This window comes from Dermacentor albipictus, chromosome 6, assembly GCF_038994185.2.
Source record: "Dermacentor albipictus isolate Rhodes 1998 colony chromosome 6, USDA_Dalb.pri_finalv2, whole genome shotgun sequence".
Classification (NCBI taxonomy): Eukaryota; Metazoa; Arthropoda; class Arachnida; order Ixodida; family Ixodidae; genus Dermacentor; species Dermacentor albipictus.
Window position 1 is genome coordinate 128644639 of NC_091826.1, and position 20407 is coordinate 128665045.

The 20407-nt window shown below is 48.3% G+C and overlaps 1 protein-coding gene across 1 annotated transcript in view; it reads right to left on the reverse strand.

Moving 5' to 3' along the window:
* Positions 1-663: 663 nt before the first annotated feature.
* Positions 664-20407, reverse strand: part of Gdi (GDP dissociation inhibitor) — a 114441-nt gene continuing 94697 nt past the window's right edge. Inside the window, exons 6-7 of the mRNA XM_065428691.2 lie at positions 19565-19764; positions 664-1692 (exon numbers count right to left, since the gene is read on the reverse strand). Coding sequence (XP_065284763.1) covers positions 1552-1692; positions 19565-19764 — 341 coding nt within the window. The 3' untranslated portion in view covers positions 664-1551. The remainder of the gene's footprint in view (positions 1693-19564; positions 19765-20407) is intronic.

Consider the following 20407-nt stretch of genomic DNA (forward strand, 5'->3'; position numbering starts at 1 on the left):
TGCTGTACAATGAAACTACATTATAGATAGCGAAAACTTCAGTGTTGCATTCCTAGCCACAAGTTAGGCCACCTCCTCTGGATCAATCAGCATGCTTAGCATTGTGGAACAGCCCACAAACTGAACTGGCCACCATGTTTAGTGACAGGGTTCAATAGCACTTCACACAAGCTGCAGCAAGGCCTGGTCAGCAAACATAAACGGCAGCAACAGGCAGCAAGAGGCCAAACTCGTGAGGTGAATTTTAAGCTGTATTTCACAAACCTTCAAAACACCTTGCAGGGCTCCTCAAGTTTCGTCCAGAAGCCCATGAATATTTCTACATGCACATCCAAACAGCCAATTCAACCATTCAAAGAAGGTATTTAATTAGTGGTCTTTAAGTTGCACATGCTCGCAAGCATGACATCGGTATGTGAAGCACACACAGAGTTGAAGGCATTCATATGCCGCGTTAACCAGACACAAACGGTACTATGTGCGACAGATGTCTGAGCGCCTGATCAAGCTGGGTGCATTCAATAAGCAGCATTAGCACTGAAATGAGCTAAGAGCACAAACTGCATACCACCAGATGTTTTTCATGCACCACATACTTATACGTGAAAAGTAATCGCACACACCGCTGCATACAAGAAAATCTTGCAGCAGGGCTGCAGCTCCTGCCGTGAAGAAGACAAATTTATTAAGTGCTCCTTGCATTTGGGAAATGCCAATATGTGCAACTCCTCCTCAGTGCTCTAAGCCAGCTAGCGCAACACACCAGCCTCCACCATTTCTCAACCAAGCCAGACCCGAGTCCAAGGAATGTTTTTTTTTTAATCCTTCACTTCATGTTTGTTCCGCTGTCTGCAAAAAAAAAAAAAAAAGAATGGCTTCTCCACAGGCCCATGCCAAGCCATCCAACATAGGAACTACAATCACAAGACACGAGATAATGAAAAGGGGGTGGGGGTAGCAGCAGAGATGGAAGAACAATACAGAAACTTAATTTACGGCACAAAAATAAACATGCTTGCCAGTGGGGGCAGACCCTGAAAAGACCCCGGCAAAGAGTGGCCAGCAGTGAGCAACAGGGACAGGATAACATTGTCAAACCACTGTGCCACTGACCCAAACCCTCACTTCTAGACCAGCCCAGACGCAGAGCACAGAAGAAAAGGGAAGGAAGGTCGGCAGTGCGGTGAACGCTCTTCACTTTGCTTACAACAATGGTTGCTGGTGATGCAACTGAACCGAGAATCACAGGTCATGCTGAGCGAGCACAATGCCACATTCCCTTCTGAACAAAACAGAGCCCCCTAACATTTTCGCTGAGAAACAGTGGTTCAGTTTTGTCAAGGAGCAGTGCCGGCAAAAACAGCAGCAGCTGCACAAGGGGGGCATGCGCACTGCTCGCCACCGCACGCGCCCAGCAAGCTACACATGCACACACTCGGGAAGCCAGTGAGTCGACGTTGGGGCAAGGGCTGGAGGCAAAACTAAGAGATGGGTCCAAGCGGTGCCTGCAGTGGTGGCGACGGCCATCTTCAGTCCTGCACACTGGTGTCTCTACTCCTGCTCATCTCCAAGGTCGTGCTTCACCTTGGAGAAGTCAAAGTCCTCGCCAGTGCCACGGCGGAAGATGTCCAGGACGTCCAAGCAGGTTGTCTCAAAGTGGGTCGTGGCATCGTACGACTGCGAGATGAAGATCTGAAACAAAAATGGCCGCACACTATGTCAGCCCAGCAGGCATTGTTTCACTCCCCCTCACTTGCGGCAAGCCATCAAAATCAAATGCCTAGTACTCCTGTATGCATTGTATGCGTTCTTGCTGGTAAATCTTCTGAGTCTCAGAGTCCGGTAATGATCGCGCCACAGGTTCACTCTCGGATACCTTGCTATGACTTTTACTTTCTTTAGACGATCAAGTATTTAGATGGGTAATGTACTAGTGCAGCTCAAGTTATTTTTCTTCTTTAGTGTTCATTTAAAGAAGGACAGCTTCGTAGGTTTGATATTCTGCACACCTAATTTTGTTTTTTAAACAATCAATGGTGCGAACACGTAATCTTTGTTCTGCCACTGATATGAGCTTGCAGGTAAAGGTGTATGGTGCTAGGCCACTTGCTGGTTTCCATTCAGCTGTCTTACCAAGAGCTTTACCGAAGACATACTACCAAAGACATAGTTGACAAAGTGCATGAACTGTGGTCTAGTACCCAATTGCCACACATCCAATGCTAAATTCAATGACCTCAAATTCTCCGTAAGAAAAAAAATGTGATACAGTGAAATTAATGAAGTTGCAAACAAGCAAGAGGAATAAGTATTTAAGAGCTGAAATTTGGGCAAGTTTGTGAGACTGCATACTTGACGACGTGCAAAAAAACACTAGGACAGAGGAAAGGAACACCAGACAGGATGAGTGCTCATCCTGTCTGGTGTTCTTATCCTCTGTTCTCGTGTTCAGCATCGTACGATCGTGGGCTAGTTGGTGCGGATTGTGGGGATGCGCGACTCTCACGCATCTCCTGATATGTTGTTTTCCCGCACGGCGCATCTCCTGTAATCCAGCTTCGCCGCGTTGCCTGGCGACTGCGACGGTCGGAGTGGTTGAGGCGCAGTATGAGAGAGGGCGCGAGTGTTGCGCTTGCTAACGCTGCCGACAGGTGGGGTTACTTGGGTGCCGAAAGACAAGGCGAAGCTTCCTCTTTGGTTCGGGACAGCAAGCAGTGAGGACGTGCCGTGCTGCGCGTGCGCCGATCCATGCTTCTGCGAGACCGTCTCATGTGGCCGCCTTGGAACGCGCCACCATTCGCGTGACCGTACATGTGAACGACCAGGCGTTGGGATCCAGCATGGGGCAAACATATTCGCTGGCTATCCGGTCGCGGTGAGTCGGACTTGTAGATTTGTCGCGCGCCCATCGGCATGTTTTGGGGATAGCAACTCGGCTAGCAGGCATTGATCTATGAAAGGTGCAATGAATGCCCTTGTGATTGTTTGCACTACTGTGTTGTCGTTCCTTTGGCCCAAGAGCACGGGAGGAGAACCCCACAGGATCCATAAATACTTCGTTTAGCACAAAACAACGGACACAAGAAAGGTGACAGGACAAGGCGCTACTCAACTGACATTTTATTGCGTCACTCCTTTATAGACAGCAGAAACTAGAGGAACATGCGCAGTGAGCACCATATGCAGGAACCACCAACATCCGATCACAAGAGCGCACTCGTGTGACAGAATCTAAAAAATCATATTCAGCACTGTACAAGCTTAAAGGCACACCAATGCACTGTGACCCTAATGACTGTATGAAGAATGTTTCCGATAACTCTCAGGCGGTCGTATCGCGGCTCTTTTTCAAAATCGTGGTATCACGATTTATGCTATTACGATTTACACTAGTACACAAAAGAGGCCTGAAGTTGTGCCGTATTGCCATAGAGTGGCTCACAATCTAAAGAATGTCGCCACTAGATACCAAATTTTGGTAGTGTTTTCTGCTCCTCAGAAACTGTCAATGTTGTGCAGCCGTATTTCTAAAGCAAGTGAAAAACCAGATTGTGAAAAGAACCACGTGAAGTTTGTAGATTGCAGCGTCGGAGTGGTATATAATATTCCCTTGTCATGTAGCAAAGTGTATGCAGGGCAGTCAGGCCACTATGTTAACGAGCGCCTTAGAGAACATGAGCGATCCATACCAACAGGCATAGGTTCCCATTTAGCTCAGCATTGTAAAATATGCAAGTGCAAACCCATGTTTCGTGATACCACGATTTTGAGAAATAGCCACGATACGACCGCTCTAGAGTTAGCGGAAACATTCTTCATACAGTCATCAGGGTCACAGTGCATTAGTGTGCCTTCTTTAAACTTGTACAGTGCTGAATATGATTTTTTAGATTCTGTCGCATGAGTGCGCTCTTGTGATCGGATGTTGGTGGTTCCTGCACATGGTGCTCACTGTGCATGTTCCTCTAGCTTCTGCTGTCTATAAAGGAGTGATGCAACAAAATGATGTCAGTTAGCGCCTTGTCCTGTTGCCTTTCTTGTGTCCATTGTTTTGCGTTGTTTTGCGCTAAAGTATTTATGGTTCTCGTGTTTCTTTGCACTTCAAGTCATGTATGGAATAAGTATGGTCACATTACTCTTGAAGTGTAAGCACTCTTTGGCAAGCTCCCCCAGCCATGCCACACGAAAATTGTAATGCCTTGTACAGTCGAACATGGATATATTGAACCCACATATATCGAATTATTGTCTGTATCGAACTCGCAAATTATCCCCTTGAAAATTCTGTGTAAAAGTATAGAAACTCGTATGTTTATATCAAATGATATTTTTATCCGCCATTGGATATATAGAACGCCGCGCGATCTCGGCACTCTGCACCCGCGTGCTCCGCGCCTCCCCCGAAAGGCTCGGAAAATGTGAGAGCGAGAGGGAGGGAGGCTCAGACGGTACTCCCGCTGCGCACGCTCTCCGACTTGCGGCAACACCCTGCTTGCGGAACTGCTTTTATTTTTCTCTCTCCCAATGTCTCTCATCCTTCCCCCGCGTAACCATAGTGATCGGCTCGGAAAAGGTAGCCAGGAACGAAGGCGGCGGTGGCCTCCTCCTTTTGCCATTTGCCTTTTTTTTTTCTTGTTGCTTTTTCACGAGTTTTGCTCAGCCAACCACAGCTCGTGCCTTTCGTACGTCGCTGTCGCCCTCGGAGGTGGCCATCGCGAGCACTTTGTTGGCGGTGGCTGCGCACGTGAATTCTTGTGTTTCGTGTTCATTATTGTTTTGCGTGCGTCTCACGACACGTGTGACTGGATCGTGGTGAGCTGACGCGGAAGCAATGGCCGCAGCAAGCACAAGCAGCGTCAAGAAGCGCAAGAAAGCCATTCAGCGTCAAGAAGCGCAGCTGAAAGCCATTCAGCGTGTTGAGGCAGGCGAGAAAAGTGCGACGGTGGCAGACGACTTCGGGATTCCTCGGAGCACTCTAAGCACCTTGTTAAAAAACAAGGCGGACATAAAGTCGAAAGCGGCAGAGTTACGAACGTCGGGAGGTTGTTGTGTGCGCGCTCCTGCCCACGAGAAAGTTGAAAAAGCCCTCTATGCGTGGTTTTTAGAGGTGCGGGCTAAGAACATTCCGGTGGATAGCCCAATGCTAATGGCTAAAGCCAAATGGTTTGCCGCTGCACTCGGTGATGACAACTTCGCCGACAACACAGGGTGGCGGCAGAGGTTTAAGAACCGCCATAAGATAGTTGGCAAAACCATTTCTGGGGAAAGCGGAGCCGTCATCAGCCAGGATATCCAGCAGTGGATTTCGAAGGAATGGCCGGAAATTCGCGCGAAGTTTTCATCTGCGGAAATCTTCAACGCCGACGAGACGGGGTTGTTTTAGCAGATGCTGCCCAGCAAGACGCTCGACATCCGGGGCAGCACGTGTCACGGGGGCAAGATGAGCAAAGTCCGCGTGAGCGTTCTGCTCGCTGCTAACATGGATGGCTCTCAAAAGCTCCAGCCCTTTGGGTTTGGCAAAGCAAGGGCACCGCGCTGCTTCAAAAACTGTAAGCAGCTCCCCGTTCGCTACGCCTTCAATAAGAAGGCGTGGATGACGCGTCAGCTGTTCACAGAAAGGCTGCAAGCGTGGGACGCCGAACTGGGCAAATCGGGGCGTCACGCTTGCCTACTCGTCGATAACTGCTCGGCCCATCACACCACCTGCAAGCTCGAAAACATCGCGCTCAAGTTTCTGCCGGCGAACACGACAGCAAAGTTGCAGCCGCTCGACCAGGGCATCATTAAGTCGTTCAAAGTCGGCTACAGGAGGCGACTCATTGATAGGCTTTTGGTGAACCTCCGCATGGACACCGAGCTTAAGGTTGACCTGCTGGGGGCCATTCAAATGATGACGGGCGCCTGGAGAGACGTGAAGCAGGATACTGTGGCCAACTGCTTCCGGAAGGCAGGCCTCGTGACAGCCAAACTTCCTGAAACCTGGGAAGACGGCGACGGCGACGAGTGCATGGACGACGCGTTTCGCGAGTTGTCCCTTTTCCCGGCTGCCGTTCCAGCCGAAGTGTCTGCTGACGATTATGTGAACGTTGACAGCAATGTTGAGGCTGTTGCAAGCCTCGCCGACGAGGATATTGCAGCTTCAGTCGGAGGGACCCAGGCTGACAGCTCGAGTGGCGACGAAGATCGTCTGGACGAGGGCGTGGCTACACGCTCGTACTCCGCCGCTGAAGTGGCGGCAGCGTTCAGCTTGATTCGCCGTTGTTGCGGCGACATGGAAGGAACCGGGCTTTCGCACCTGAACAGCCTCGATAAGATCGAGGTTGGCGTCTTCAATTTCATTTGCAAGGCGAAGAAGCAGACCAACATAAGCAATTTTTTTTCACGCAAATAAAGCATTACGTTGCGTCGTGTGTGCGGAAATAGTTGTCACTCTTGAATGCGCCGATTGGTAGGTCATCGTCCGCCACAGGTAAAGTCTCTGGACCTGTATTTTTTATATCGAATTTTTGATATATCGAATTAATTCGCGATCCCCTTCGAGTTCGATATATCCGTGTTCGACTGTATATGCAGAAAAATTTGAAATTAGCAAAGTTAAGAGATTTAATCATTACGATAGTGTACATGTAAATGACTGGCAGGTTTTAAGCAATAAGAAACAATGGAAAGAAAAAAATAATATGAAAAGAGAATACCCATAGATACATAGGCCTCCAATGTGATTGGAACATGCATGGGGAAGCTTATATATAGTAGGGGTGGGCCAAATGAAATTTGGAGTTGGGTCAATCTAAAATTTGGATGTGGGTCAACCTGAAATTTGTGGGTGGACCAACTTGCGATTTCTGGGTGGGACAACATAAAATTTGGACATAGGCCAACTTAAATTTGGGGGTGGGCCAAGTTGAAATCTGGGTGTGGGCCAACTTGAGATTTTGAGTTTGTCCAGTGGTCAATTGAATACTGCTGAGTGTCCTGAGTTATGAACACCTCATGGGCAAGTGAGCATGTTTTCATTGGGCCTTACCCAGGTGCAATCAGAATGCAAGGTGACAGCTTGCGTGGACAAGGGACGCGTGTACAACTTGCATGGCAGCCTCATGCGCTACTGTGGCAGCTGGTGTTCCCTTTTGAACACTCTGCTACGTCGAGGCGCACTGCTGCCCAGCATTCTGGGCAGCAGTGCCGCAACGTCACTATCGCAACGACCAGTCATCAGTAGGGTAAAACTAACCTGTCTCACGAGGGTCTAAACCCAGCTCACGTTCCCTATTAGTGGGTGAACAATCCAACGCTTGGCGAATTTTGCTTCGCAATGATAGGAAGAGCCGACATCGAAGGATCAAAAAGCGACGTCGCTATGAACGCTTGGCCGCCACAAGCCAATTATCCCTGTTGTAACTTTTCTGACACCTCTTGCTTAAAACTCTTAAAGCCAAAAGGATCGAGGGGCCCCGCTTTCGCGGTCTTGAATCGTACTGAAATTCAAGATCAAGCAAGCATTTGCCCTTTTGCTCTACGCGAGGTTTCTGTCCTCACTGAGCTCGCCTTAGGACACCTGCATTACCGTTTGACAGATGTACCGCCCCCGTCAAACTCCCCGCCTGACACTGTCCTCGGAACAGGTCGCGCAGGCCCGACCGGCACCGCCCCGAAGGGAGACTGGGGGCCCATCGCTTGGCGCTAGAAGCGTGGACAACTCAATGGTCCGCTTCCCGTTCCACCGAGTAAGTAAAGAAACGATGAGGCTCAACTGGTACGACGGCGGCGAGAAAATCTGACAATTGTCTACTTAGTATAAGCTTTCTTTGCCACTGGAAAGGCCATAGGCAGCCGTGCAAGTGAGCAAAACCAAGCAAAAACCAAGTCACAGCCGAGTCAAATAATGCTTACGTAGGTAGACCATTCTCAGAATTTCTGTAGCTTTTTCACCTACAGATCGGCATCAGCCCTCGATGCCTAGAACTACTGCATTGATTACGCAGTCGCAAAGCCACCTGGACCGCTTTACTCATTGTAGTCTCGTGGACGGCACCTAAAAATAGAAATCCATTCGGTTGTCGGCTTTCACAACGGTTCTCTCACTGGCTGAAACTCCACGAATGAATGCGGCCAAAGAAAGCAACGGCGCCACACTTTGTACTCAGTGGTGCCACTGACAAACTTAGATATGGATCAATTTTTGGAGCAGCAAAATGTTAATTCTGTCCGAACATTGGCGGTAAAGAAATCCTGCCTCAAAAAGAAGACAACGCGTGCTGTAGTTCGCTGACAAAGGCATGCGACCCTCAGCTAGCCAAGCCATTGGCTAGACTGGCGTCGTCTGCATCACTCCACAGCCGCTCCGCACACGTTGAGCGTGCCAACGAGGTTTCCAGCACTGACAGCGATGCCGACCTCGACACAGAAGTTTGCTACCAAGTTAAAATTTCGAAAAAAAAAAGGGGGAGGGGGAGAGGAAGTCGGCGTACGATGTCGAGAAACGACACTTCACCACACCGCTCCCCAATGACATCAATAAGGCGCAGTTGTAGTCCGACGTTATTGGCGCACAGGCGAGCGTCACTCGATGCGGGGCGCATCGGAGTCCATTAGTCACGTCCGGTTGTGCTGGCTGCACCAGTGTCGAAACATTGGTCTAATGGTAGACAGTTGTTCTCGTTAACTTGACGTAACGTGCACATGCTCACGCTACGTTGGACTATATTTAGGCCGCGCGCTCCCGCAGTCGAGCGACGCCGGAGATCCTGATGGCGTGTTAGGCCTAGTCCCCCAGAGCGCTCCTGACAACGGCCGTGTTTCAACGATGTTTCAGGACGACACTACTATTCTGTAGACGGAATTTTTTCGGTGCATTGGTAGTGAAGCCCAAGGAAAACATTAAGCATTAGCGCCAACTCCTGCTACTGACCGAAAATTGGAACTACAGTCAAACCTGACTATATCGAACTTGTTTACATCGAATTATCCCGTATATCTAACAATTTCTGAGCACCGTAATGTTACAATAAGAATACACAGCAAAATGTACGGTTAAATCGAACAAAAATAGCAGCCGCACTTGATATATCGAACTCCAAGCACCGCTAAATTGTCCCAGAAGTTGGCTTTCTCGCGCGACGGCCGGGCCAGCCGCGGGCACCCCCGTCCCAGACAAAGTGGTTTAGCCCAACTGCACGTGTGCGGCGCTGCTCTTGCTACCGTTCAGACAGCCACCCACTAGAAAAAGTGGTTCGACCCACCTCACTCTCTCACAGCCACGTGCGCCTGCATGCATCCTTACCTTCACCCGAACCACCAAGAAGATTGGTTCAGTTCATTCAGTTGCGAGATTGTGTAGTCGTGTTCCGGAACGCAGTGCTTGTCCGCTCCGTAAAGAGATGGCTGCCGTGAAACGGAAGAATTTGACAATATCCACAAAGATAGAGATAATTAGAAGAGTCGAACGCGGAGAAAAAAAGTCTGATCTTGCCGCAGCATACAACATCCCAAAAAGCACGTTGAGTACGCCATTAAAAAATAAGGCTGACATTAGGGCTAAGGTGGACAAGAGGCCTGGCGCTACCGACGCCCTACGAGTACAGACTCCTGCATATGAAGACGTGGAGGCAGCAGTGTACAAGTGGTTCCTGGACGTTAGGTCGTGAAACATCCCTGTTTCTGGCCCCATAATTGAGCAGAAAGCGAAGGATCTCGCCTTCACTCTGAACAGACCTGACGTCAAAGGCGGTTCAGGTTGGCTGCAGCGTTTTAAAGAGCGCCGCAGCATTGTCGGCCGGGCTGTCACCAGTGAAAGCCTCACAGTGGACATCACGAGCATTAACAAATGGATCGAAGAAAATTGGAGCGACATCATGACAAGATACCGTCCCCGCGATATATTTAACGCCAATGATAAGGATTTGTTTTGGCAAAACAAAATGCTGGCATGTCGTGATGAGAAGTCCCATGGTGGGAAAGTTAACAAGGCCCGAATATCGGTGTTGCTCACCACCAACGTCGATGGATTGACCAAGCTTCAACCACTTGTGACTGCAAAAAGCAAATCGCTGCGGTGCTTAAGGGGAGACACTGGTTTGAATTTTTTTTTTATTTTCAGTATTTCCAGCTGAAATTTTTATACAATATGTATTTTTCACAGCTGAAAACAAATATGCAATTAGATTTGGGCTATCACTCACAGATTTTAAAATATTGACTGTTCCATAAACTTACATTCTGCCCAGCCTTTTGACAGCTTTCCCATAAAAGCTTGCTACTAATTTAGTATGACAGCACTCTATAGAGACCAGGGAGAGAGCAGGAAAACCATAATCTTATTTTTAGCTTCATTGGTTCAAGAGTTATGGCCTTATCAAGTATACTCATCAGAAATCTGAAACTGTTGCTTAATTTTATCGTTGATTAAATCACTGTTCTAAATGAAAGTATCAAAATTTCTTGGTTTTATTGCACTAATCAATGTATAAGCTTTCAAATGCTGTAAGAATTATCAACATCCAACCATTACATCAAAAGATACTGTGGGCAATGGCCTAGGATGTGATGAAAAATGTTTTGAGAAAACGAGAAAAGTAGTTTAGGAACATGGCGAGCATTTTTATTCAGTAGGAGAAGGTGTGAATCAGTGTGGTAACGATGCTAGAAGCCACTAGGAATGCAGTCATCGTCATTTTCCTTGGTGCGCTTTCTTTTCATTGCACGCCTGAAGTTTTCAGCATGTGCGTGTTTCTTATCGGATGCCACTAGTCGGCAACTGCCCTTCTCTGAACATCCTTCAGAGGATGCAGCATTCTGCTGCAGGTACAGTTCATTTAGTATTGCTGCACCTGCTCTGCCTTTGCCTGCATTAAACCTTGTGACTGCATCAGCCACTGCAGCTTCCAGTGAAAAGGGAGGCATGTTTGCTCTTTGACACGAGCGACCAAATGACAGAGTGCAGGCTCTCGTTCGGGTTTTGTGTTTTGCCTTTCTGACAACGCTTCAGCAATTTCTTGTCAGAGAGGCACGTGTACACAGGCCGCAAGGCATCAACAACATGCTCCGGCAGGTTGTAGCGATGCTTTGGAGGAGTCGCCTGCTAGGCAACAGCCCTGTTGTACTTGCACCAGGATTCTTCACCACTTGGGCAATGTGAGTGATTTGGGATTGCATCAGTAGATGCTACATGATAAAGAGATGCCCAAACAGCATTATGCATGGCTTCGATGTTTCCTTGAAGAGTTTTCAAAGCCCATCCATAATACAGTGGAATCTCGATGATACGGTCACAGCTAATCTGAATTTCTGGATGATACGAATTTTTCTGTGGTCCCGGCCAAGCCCCATTACTTTGCAACGTGCTAGAGAACGGTTGTTACGAATCAATTTTTGACCCGCGTCGGTTGATACGAAAATTACCGAAGACACTTTGGAAATTTTTAAGTGTGCTTGGCGAAAGCCAGACGCTGCTGCTATCTGCGCTCCGCTTCCCTGGCTTTGCTGTTCAGTGAAATGGCCGGTCGCTGCTGCCGCTTTCGTTCTGCTTCCCTGCCTTTGGTACCCGGCGATCTAATCAGTCGATGTTGGCGTTTCCGTTCTGCCTCCTTTGCTTTCGCATCTGGTGACATGTTCATTCGTCGCATGCGCATTCGCTCCTTGTTCTTCTGGCGTTTGATGTTGGGGGAATCCGGCGTCCGCTGCCGCTTCCCCGAACCGCTTGGTGCGTAATCACTGGGCCACTTCAGAACTATGGGTCTCACTCACTCAACTGCAACGACACGTCTGACGCAGGAGCGGCGGTGCAGCTGCCACCGCTGACGCACGCGCGCTTGTTCTACCGCTACTGTGTGACGTAACGGTTGCCATGCGCAGCTGCGCCCCCGACCAGCGCGCCGGTGGTTAAGGAGGGGAGGAGGTTGCGCGGAGAAGACGCCACAGTTGGCACGATTCCAGCACACGGACGGACGCGAACGCGAGCACGAGCCTCACCGACAGCAGCGAAAGAGAACAGCGCGCAGTTACGCAATTTCTCTCTTTTGGTGCGGTGGCGTTGACGCGGCGCCGGACAGCGCGGAGGCCGCGACTGGGCGCGAAGAGTTTGAAGCAGTGGCACTTTTGTTGCTTTTGTGCTTTTCCTCCTTTTCCGCGTGCCATCGGACGGAGTGGCTGCTGTGCTTCGGGCCGCGTTCTTTGTGTTAGATGTGGGCGACGGCGAAGGACCACCACCGGCGGCTGAAATGCTGCACGCGCTCGAAGTTCTGAGGTGTGCTATGGCTGTAGATGAAATCAGCAAGACACGTGCACGCGCTTTTATGGATTTGAACAAAGTCTGCTAATTGACCTGACAAAGAAAAAGAAGCGGAATTACATTAGAGACTTTTTCTTCAAGAAATAAATGCTTTTCACGTACGCGTGCCTGAGTGAGTTCACCTCTCACTCTTTAATTTAGCTAGATTTAATTGTTTGGATGATACGAATTTCGGCTCATACGAATATTTTTCGTGACCCTGTGAGATTCGTATCATCGAGATTCCACTGTATGTAGTGAGCTTCGTGACCAGCTCGCCCGCGAGTTTGCCCTTACCGTCAAGGCTTGGCTTTCCGTCAGCTCTTTGTTTCTGCAGGAGGTTTCAAAGAGCTGTGCCCATGCGCTTATGCACATGGTTGACACAGTCCTCTTTTTCTATTGGCACAAAGCCATATACCTGTGCCTCCTGCAGGCTATTGAAGGCCCGGCTGTCTCCATCACATAACATGGTTGTGTAGCGGAGCCCATGCCTTTCTAATGAGTGGCCAAATAAAATTTCTGCCACTTCCACCTCCATTTGGCCTGGCTTACTGGAGGTTTTCTTTTGGCAACTGTGGTCAGCTAGCCACTCAGCATACCTTGGGTCGTCCTTCTTCGGCCCTAGCTGGCACCCCAAACAGAAGTTCGATAGGACGACGAAGTCAAGCACATATCCCATAAATAACTCGATCACTGTCCCAACACAAACATGTGATGAGTGGCCCCTGGTCAACCAAGTCCCATCAAAGGAAACAGCGATGTTTCCAGGATTTCCATAGTCCAGATCAGCATACAGCGTTTTCACTGTGCTCGCGCAGTCATCAATAACGAAGATGGCAGCATTCTGCGAGGCAGGGTTCATCTTCAATTTAACATAATCTTGACAAGTCTTCCTGTGCATGCCTCTCCGCAAAATATTCATAGTGGAAAATATATCATTTAGCGCAGTTTGTCTGTTCCCTGTGCTCATTGCCGCGCGAACCGCGAGCACGCTGATTTCGAAATGGCTGCGCGCCGCGTCCCCCCCCCCCCTGCTCTTGGCGAGCTTTCAGTTCAGTTTTCAGTTCTCTGCACTTATCACAGGTCAGCACAAGTTTCGCGGCAATGCTATATTCTCGGTCTTCTTTGGAGATGCCGCCAGGCCCGCCACACACACGGCAATTCATGCACTGAAGCAGTTCATTCACCAACGCTAAGCTTACGATGGTGAACGGCGTTCCAGTCGTCACGGCTCCTTCCGACTCTCGAAAAAAAGACCACTTGCGTTGTGTGGCTGACATCGACGAAAGGTCTTGCTGTATATCACTCACACGGCACTCAATGGCCACTTTTTCGGCGTCGGAAACCAGGGGAGTGTCGACACGCACAGCTCACGTGTGATCTTTGGCTGCGGCTATCGCGTCCGCGATCGCGGGTGCCGCGTTCGTGATAGCGCCGGCACAGCCTGCTTCTTCAGTGTTTTCGGCGGCAGAAGGTCTCGCTGGTGATACGCTGCGTGCTCTCGGACACCGTTTTCTCCTCTTCCCCAACGCGTGAACAGTTCGGAACTTCCGATGACTGCCTGCCATCGCACCGATCGCACAGCCGTCGCTTAGGCCTCTTGGCAAAATGGCGGACTGCGTGCCGCTGTCTAGCAGACGAATCCACTGGCATCCAATAGGGAATCGGGAACTGCCCCACGTGATAGAAATGCACCAATAATGTGCGAGTATTAGCTCTTTTTTTAATGTGTGATAGCTGTGCCGTTGCCAGACAGAAAGCGCTCTTCCGCTAGGAACAGACAATAGAAGAATGCGTCTTTCAAATGAGACCAAAATGGCCGCGCTACTTGGCGTGGTTCTCAGGCACTGCGGCGTTGAATATGATCGTTCTTGAGGTGGTTCCGCAAGCGTAAATGGCCATGAAATTGACTGAGACCGAATAACTCGACAAATTCGCATTGCATTGCTACAGTATTTTAGGAACAGTTTCTTTAGACCTTATTATGGAAAAAAAAATATATTTCAAAAAATCTATTTTTCAGAAATTTTTGGCCTCCCAGACCCGTGTCTCCCCTTAAAGAATGCACTCTGTCCCGGTGACCTACAGGTGCAATGGAAGAGCTTGGATGACAAGCAAACTTTTTGGAATATGGCTGAAGTCCTGGGACGACGACCTGGTAAGCAAAGACAGAAAGGTCTGCTCACTACTTGATAATTGTTCCGCTAACCATTGTAATGTCAGTGTCAGCAACATCGAGCTTCGCTCCATCCACTGAACACAACGTGGGTGCTGCAGCCTTTAGATCAAGGTGTCATTCGTGCGCTGAAGGCAGGCTATAGAACACGCCTTGTGCAACGGCTTTTGCTTAATCTTCGCACTGGCGAGGAGTTGAAAATTGATCTCCTGGTTGCAATAACAATGTTGAATGCGTCGTGGAACGACGTCAAGAAAGAAACGATTCAAAATTGTTTCCGTCATTGTGGACTGAGTGTTTCCGGAGAGGCTGGCGATAGCTCATCCGAAAATTGCGTTGAACCCCTCGACATCAATGAACCACTTGAGGAACTTGACGATTTGTTAAGACAGCTGTCCGAGTTCCCAGGTGCCACTTGTGATGGGACTGTGGCTACAGACTGTTTCCGTTGACGACGATGTTGCGACTACTGGAGAGCTCGCTGACCAAGACATTGTTGCCGATCTGGCTAGAGATCCCGCTGGCGACTAACTCTGAGGACCCAACAAGTGCCAACCCGCCCACGCGTTCCAAAGCACTTCATGCACTCAGCGTTGTTCGCCGCCACTGCGCGTCAGTAGAAGGCTGTGGGCTCAGCTGTTCCCAGTCGCTTGACAACGTTGAAAAGTATGCTAAGCAATGCTTTCAAAGTGAAAAAACAAAAGAAGATTGGCGACTTATTCTCCCGCTAATATGCCCATGGTGCATGTATTTAGAAAGTAAAGAACACTCTTTAATAAGGTGCGTTTTGTACATTGTCAATTTCTTTAAACGTTCTAAATTGAATTACACAATATATCGAACTACAGTCAAACCTCGATATATCGAACACGGATATATCGAATTATTGCGTATATCGAACACTTTTTATATCACGTGGAAAATCGCATGCATTTTTTAATTTTTTATTTCGAACGGGGCTGGATGTAAAATGGATATATCGAACTCCGCCGCCCCAGACCAAGTGCGCTCTGTTGACAGGAGGCGAGCTTTCCCGCAACACTCTCGAAGATAGCGGCGGCGCGATGGGCGTTCCCGACTGCTGCGTACGACAGATCCCACATCGGTTGTGCCGAGGGCGCCATTTGAACGTAGCGGCGCACACACGCGGCAGCTTGGAGCCAGACACGGCCGGTCTCGAGGGGAGCGCGCACGCAGACCGGCCGTGAGCCAGCCCGGCCACCTCAATCGCGCGCCCGCGCCCCCGCCGTGCGCACGTGATCGAGGCGGCCATGGAGCCAGTTAGAGCGCTTTGTCGGTGCTGAGCCACACAGCATGTGCACTGAGGACTTCGTTGGCGGTGACGACAGCACCGGAACAGTGGCGGAGTTAACAGACGTGAGATCGCGGCAGAAGTGACTGCTGAGCGGCCAAACGAAGACGCTGCCGAGGCTGATCCAGCAAGCGCTGATGTTGCCCCACTCCCGACTGCAACTGAGGCTATAGCTGCTTTGGCCGTTGTACGCCGCTACTGCGGCGCAATAGAAGGCACTGGACCGTCTCTTGTGGACCGTTTGGACTATGTTGGGGACGCCGTGGTCAAGCACGCGGTTGCCAATATGAAGCAGGCTACGCTGCTTCAGTACTTGCAGCAAACGAAATAAATACTTTGTTTGAAGCTTCATGTGAGTATCTATTGCGCCACGATTGGTTCATTGATTGATTTGTGCTAGTTTTTGACGTGTTTTCTACTAGATTTTATATATCGAATTCTGGCTATATCGAACTATTTTGCGATCACTGCGCTGTTCGATATATCGAGGTTCGACTGTAATTCCCTTTTTATTTAGAGTTCGATATATGCGGTTTTGACTGTACCTGATTGTGTTGATAACACTGCTGCCGGGACAAACAAGATGCTGGCTACATCTGCGGAGCATTAATCTGCTGAAAACTTGCAGCAAGTGCTCAGAAGGCACCACCGTAGTGACAGTAGCCAGACAGACTACTTTCCTGGAGGCTACTAATGCATAGCACTTGTACATAGTCAAATATATTGTGGTGTCCTGTTATGAGATAAGCTCATTTTGTTTCTTCAAGTTTTCTCAGAATCTCATTTTAGGTGCTTTTTAAACTTGCTTGAAGCGCTATCTCGGTCTTCAGGGCACATCGAACCATAATTTTAACAGCGGCATGTAGCTACCTCTGTGTACTACGCAATGCTAGGAGCAGATTTTTTTATTTCACTTTTGTAAATTTTAAAACCTGGTTAATAATTGGGTCACATGATTGCCATGTCTGGAGATCGAACTTCAAATTGCTGTAAATTGGTAATAGCTGCTATTTTTAAAAAGTAGTCCTACAGTTGTGTTGCTTACTTTCAAGTATCCAGTATCCAGTCTTTATAAACATTCTGGCTGATACTCTCTACAGTTGTTCAGATAAACAGGTGATTAATTTTAATTGTATCTGGAACCACTCCATCAATTCAAAAACTAATTATATTTTTGAAATCAGCATGAAAAACTGTCTGGGTGACAATTTTTATTAAATTTAGTCAAAAATTAGAAAAAAGCTTCTAAACCCTTCTTGCTCCCTTAAGGAAGGGGTCTGACTAGTTTCAGGTGAGAAAAGAAAAAGCAGCCTACGGCGCCACTTCGCCACGGGATATCGGGCTGGTCAGGCAGGCCGTCGACGATCGGCATGACATTGTTTTGTATTTTATATGTGCAGAGTATAAATCTAAATGCCAAGTTAATAGACCTAGCTGTTCGAATGGTACTTCTCATTGTCTTCGTACCTGCATATCATCACTAGCCCCTGCTGGAGCTCATGCTCCCTCATTGTTGTCTCCCTGGTGAGCCGATGCTTCAGAACACACACACACGAACAGCTGCGTTACTTCGCTACAATGCGCGCAAAATTTAACCATGCTACAAAGCTAGCATCAGCAGTTACAATTTGGCAGCACTTTGGTCCGAAAACCGGATTTTCAGTCATATTTATTCCTGGTGCGTTCCCGCACTCAGCTGCTAACTAGCTTTAGAAACGCCCATTTAAAAAACAAAATGCGGCGTCCTGTAGCTTTTTCAAAACAGGGCTTGATTCTGATTAGCTGTCATTTCAAAACTCCAAGTGCAGCCGTCATATTTTATTCAAGAGCTTGATATATTTTACTACCAGTGGGACTAGACTATTCTGCACACAAGAGAGAAGCATTCTGGTTGGCCGGAAGCGGAAACTTTGCAAATGACAGTGGCACACTGCCATTCAGCAGCTTATCAGCATAGTGAGTGCACGACAGCCACAATAAAGCCATAAAATTGCAATCGCTATGGGTGAAAAAAAAAAAAGCGATGTTCGAAAGGCAAAACGTCACTGCGAACAGTTATCAGTAATTGGCAATGCATAAATGAAGCACCGCTAAACTGTCTCCCGATAACAGCCTAGTAACTGCCGATGCTTTGCAACCTCGGGTAGCGGCAGCATTCTCGGCGACAGGAACGCTTGAGCGGCCGTTCCCCTGGTCATAGACGCTTGTTCCACATCAGTGAAACAGGTGTAATGCACACGGTACCGCACAGACAATTGTGGAAAAACGAGAGTGACGCTGTCGTGGCATTCTGTATTGCACCGCCCCACACCATGCTGTTTATCCTGTGTGTGGCACACCTCCATGCCTTGAAAACGTGTGACCACGCATGACATTCTTTGCAGCTTCCAAAATCCGCGCGAGACAGTTGCTCGCTCATCTTGCAGGCCGTATCATTGTCGCTGTTAGACTGGAGCAAGTCACGCACTGCCGTACACTACTAAGTGCCCAATTTGGTTGCACTTCCATGCTTCGGCACTTCGCGTGCCTTTTTACTGTGACCGGGTTCGAAGCCTTCATTACAGAACTATGGCAATTTAGAAGACATGTTTGGAACCACCAGTTTCCATAGGGAGGGTGGGAAAATCGTAAATGCACTGAAATGTGGTCGTTACAACCGATAGATCGTTATATCCAAGATCGTTATAAGTGGGTTCAACTGTACACCACTACGCATGCCTTGTAATGGACCTTCGGCTCAGTCAGTGTTTGGCGCTAACATATACCGGAAATAAAAGATGAACAGCGAGAGCTTTCTGCTCTCGTTGCTCATCTTTTATTTCCGGTATAGGTTAGTGCTGAAATACTGGGTCATTAGGAAAGCATGAACTCGCCCAAGAAAAAGTTACCAAGTGCAGCCAATGGCTTCCACTAGCACTCTTGCACTATATGTAGCAATAAAATGCATGTATGTATCCCCATTTCAACAAACACACCCCTTCAAAAGAAAAGGAAAGATGGCTAGTGCTGCCAGTTAGACTACTATGCATTGACCTAATGCATTTTTTCATGGTTCAGCCAGTTCCAGTTTAAAGAATCAGCTGCATGTGCTTTGCTGTGTCGCTTACTGAAAACAATCGTGCTATGCTGTTGTTTTTTTCTGTTCTCCCTTTCTTTTTTTCTTATTTATATATCTTATTTTTTTTTCCCCCAGAGCACCATTTCCTGCAGCTTCTTTTATTCTCTCTTGCAGAGAGACAATAATTTACTGACCTCCAGCGGAGCAGATAATCCCCCCATCGTCGTCCAGGCCCCTTCTACTAAAATCTACAGTGACATGTCAACTGGCTGACACACGGGGATTCTTCACATTCCTCCACCGACGTTCGTTGAATCGCACACCTTTCTTTTCAATTCTACACCCTCACCGCTAACACACCCCAGGTCGCACACCCACGTTACCCCTTCTCCCCTTTATAAGAACCCTGTGCCGAGGAAAGCACCAAGGAAAAGACAAGTTTACTAGTCGAAACATTGGCTTTTACGTTGTTATTGGTTTGCTCATTGTTTTGACTTCCCGCCTTGTTTTTCCTGGATTACTGAAAACAATGCAGACTCGGGTGTCAGCGGCAAAACTCCTTTTGGCTCGGGGTCCTTTAACGTAATGTAAAAGGGTTTAAATCAATGGACTTAAGTTCACCCGTGTAAAGGGTATAAATGAATGTCTTCCAAAAGGGATATACAGCCAATGGCAGGCAGCTCAGATGAAGTGATTAACGCCAGGGGCAACAAAAAATTGCTGGCAAGCAAAACCAGATGCCCTTCTCACCTGACTGTCAGAGCCCAGGTCAATGGGCCGGTACACATCACTGACGCTGACAAACTTCTGCGCAATGGGTCCCAAGAGGTCAAGGCCTGGCTTGATCTCAGCTTCCGGATTGTCTGTTTCCACAGTGCTGCTCACCATGGCAATGAACCAGCCCTTGGCTGCCACCTGGTGGGTGTGCGACACCAGGGACACGTAGATGTCTGCAAGATGTCAAAGATGTTTGTGCTCAGCAATTTTTCAGACCATCATCTGGACTCTCCTGTAGTGGAACTTGTCAAACTGAAAACAAAGAAATGCACTCATAATGTGTCATAACACTGCAGTTGGGCAATTTGTCAGCTGTTTGGATGTTGAGCCTATTAAAGGCCAACCGCAATGAAGTTTCACTTGGGCTAAATTGGGTATACAGTGAAATCTCTGTATAACGAACTTGTGGGGACTGCTCTGGCAAAGTGTTTGTTATTCTGAAAGGTCCAAAATTAATCATTTCAGCCATCAACACACCAGTTTAATAGTCGTCACTGTATGAGCTACCCATGAAAAACTCTCTGCTGGCTCTCAGCCTGCACTGCTGCTATTTTCCATAGATTCCATTGCCACATACTAAACCGTATATAGAGTGTTGCAGGCAAGAGACACACTGATGCTGAGAAAAATACCGACAAAGATAATACCACCCAGGTCGCCGTCAGCCATGAGCTGATGGCCATCTAGCACGGAATCGTCCGCACATGCGTTCTGACGAAAATAAAGTTTTTCCATCCATCCATCCATCCATGTCGCCTATTAAGTGTAACGTTTTCTTTTAATAAAGGGAAAATGAGACATTAACCCAAACGTAGC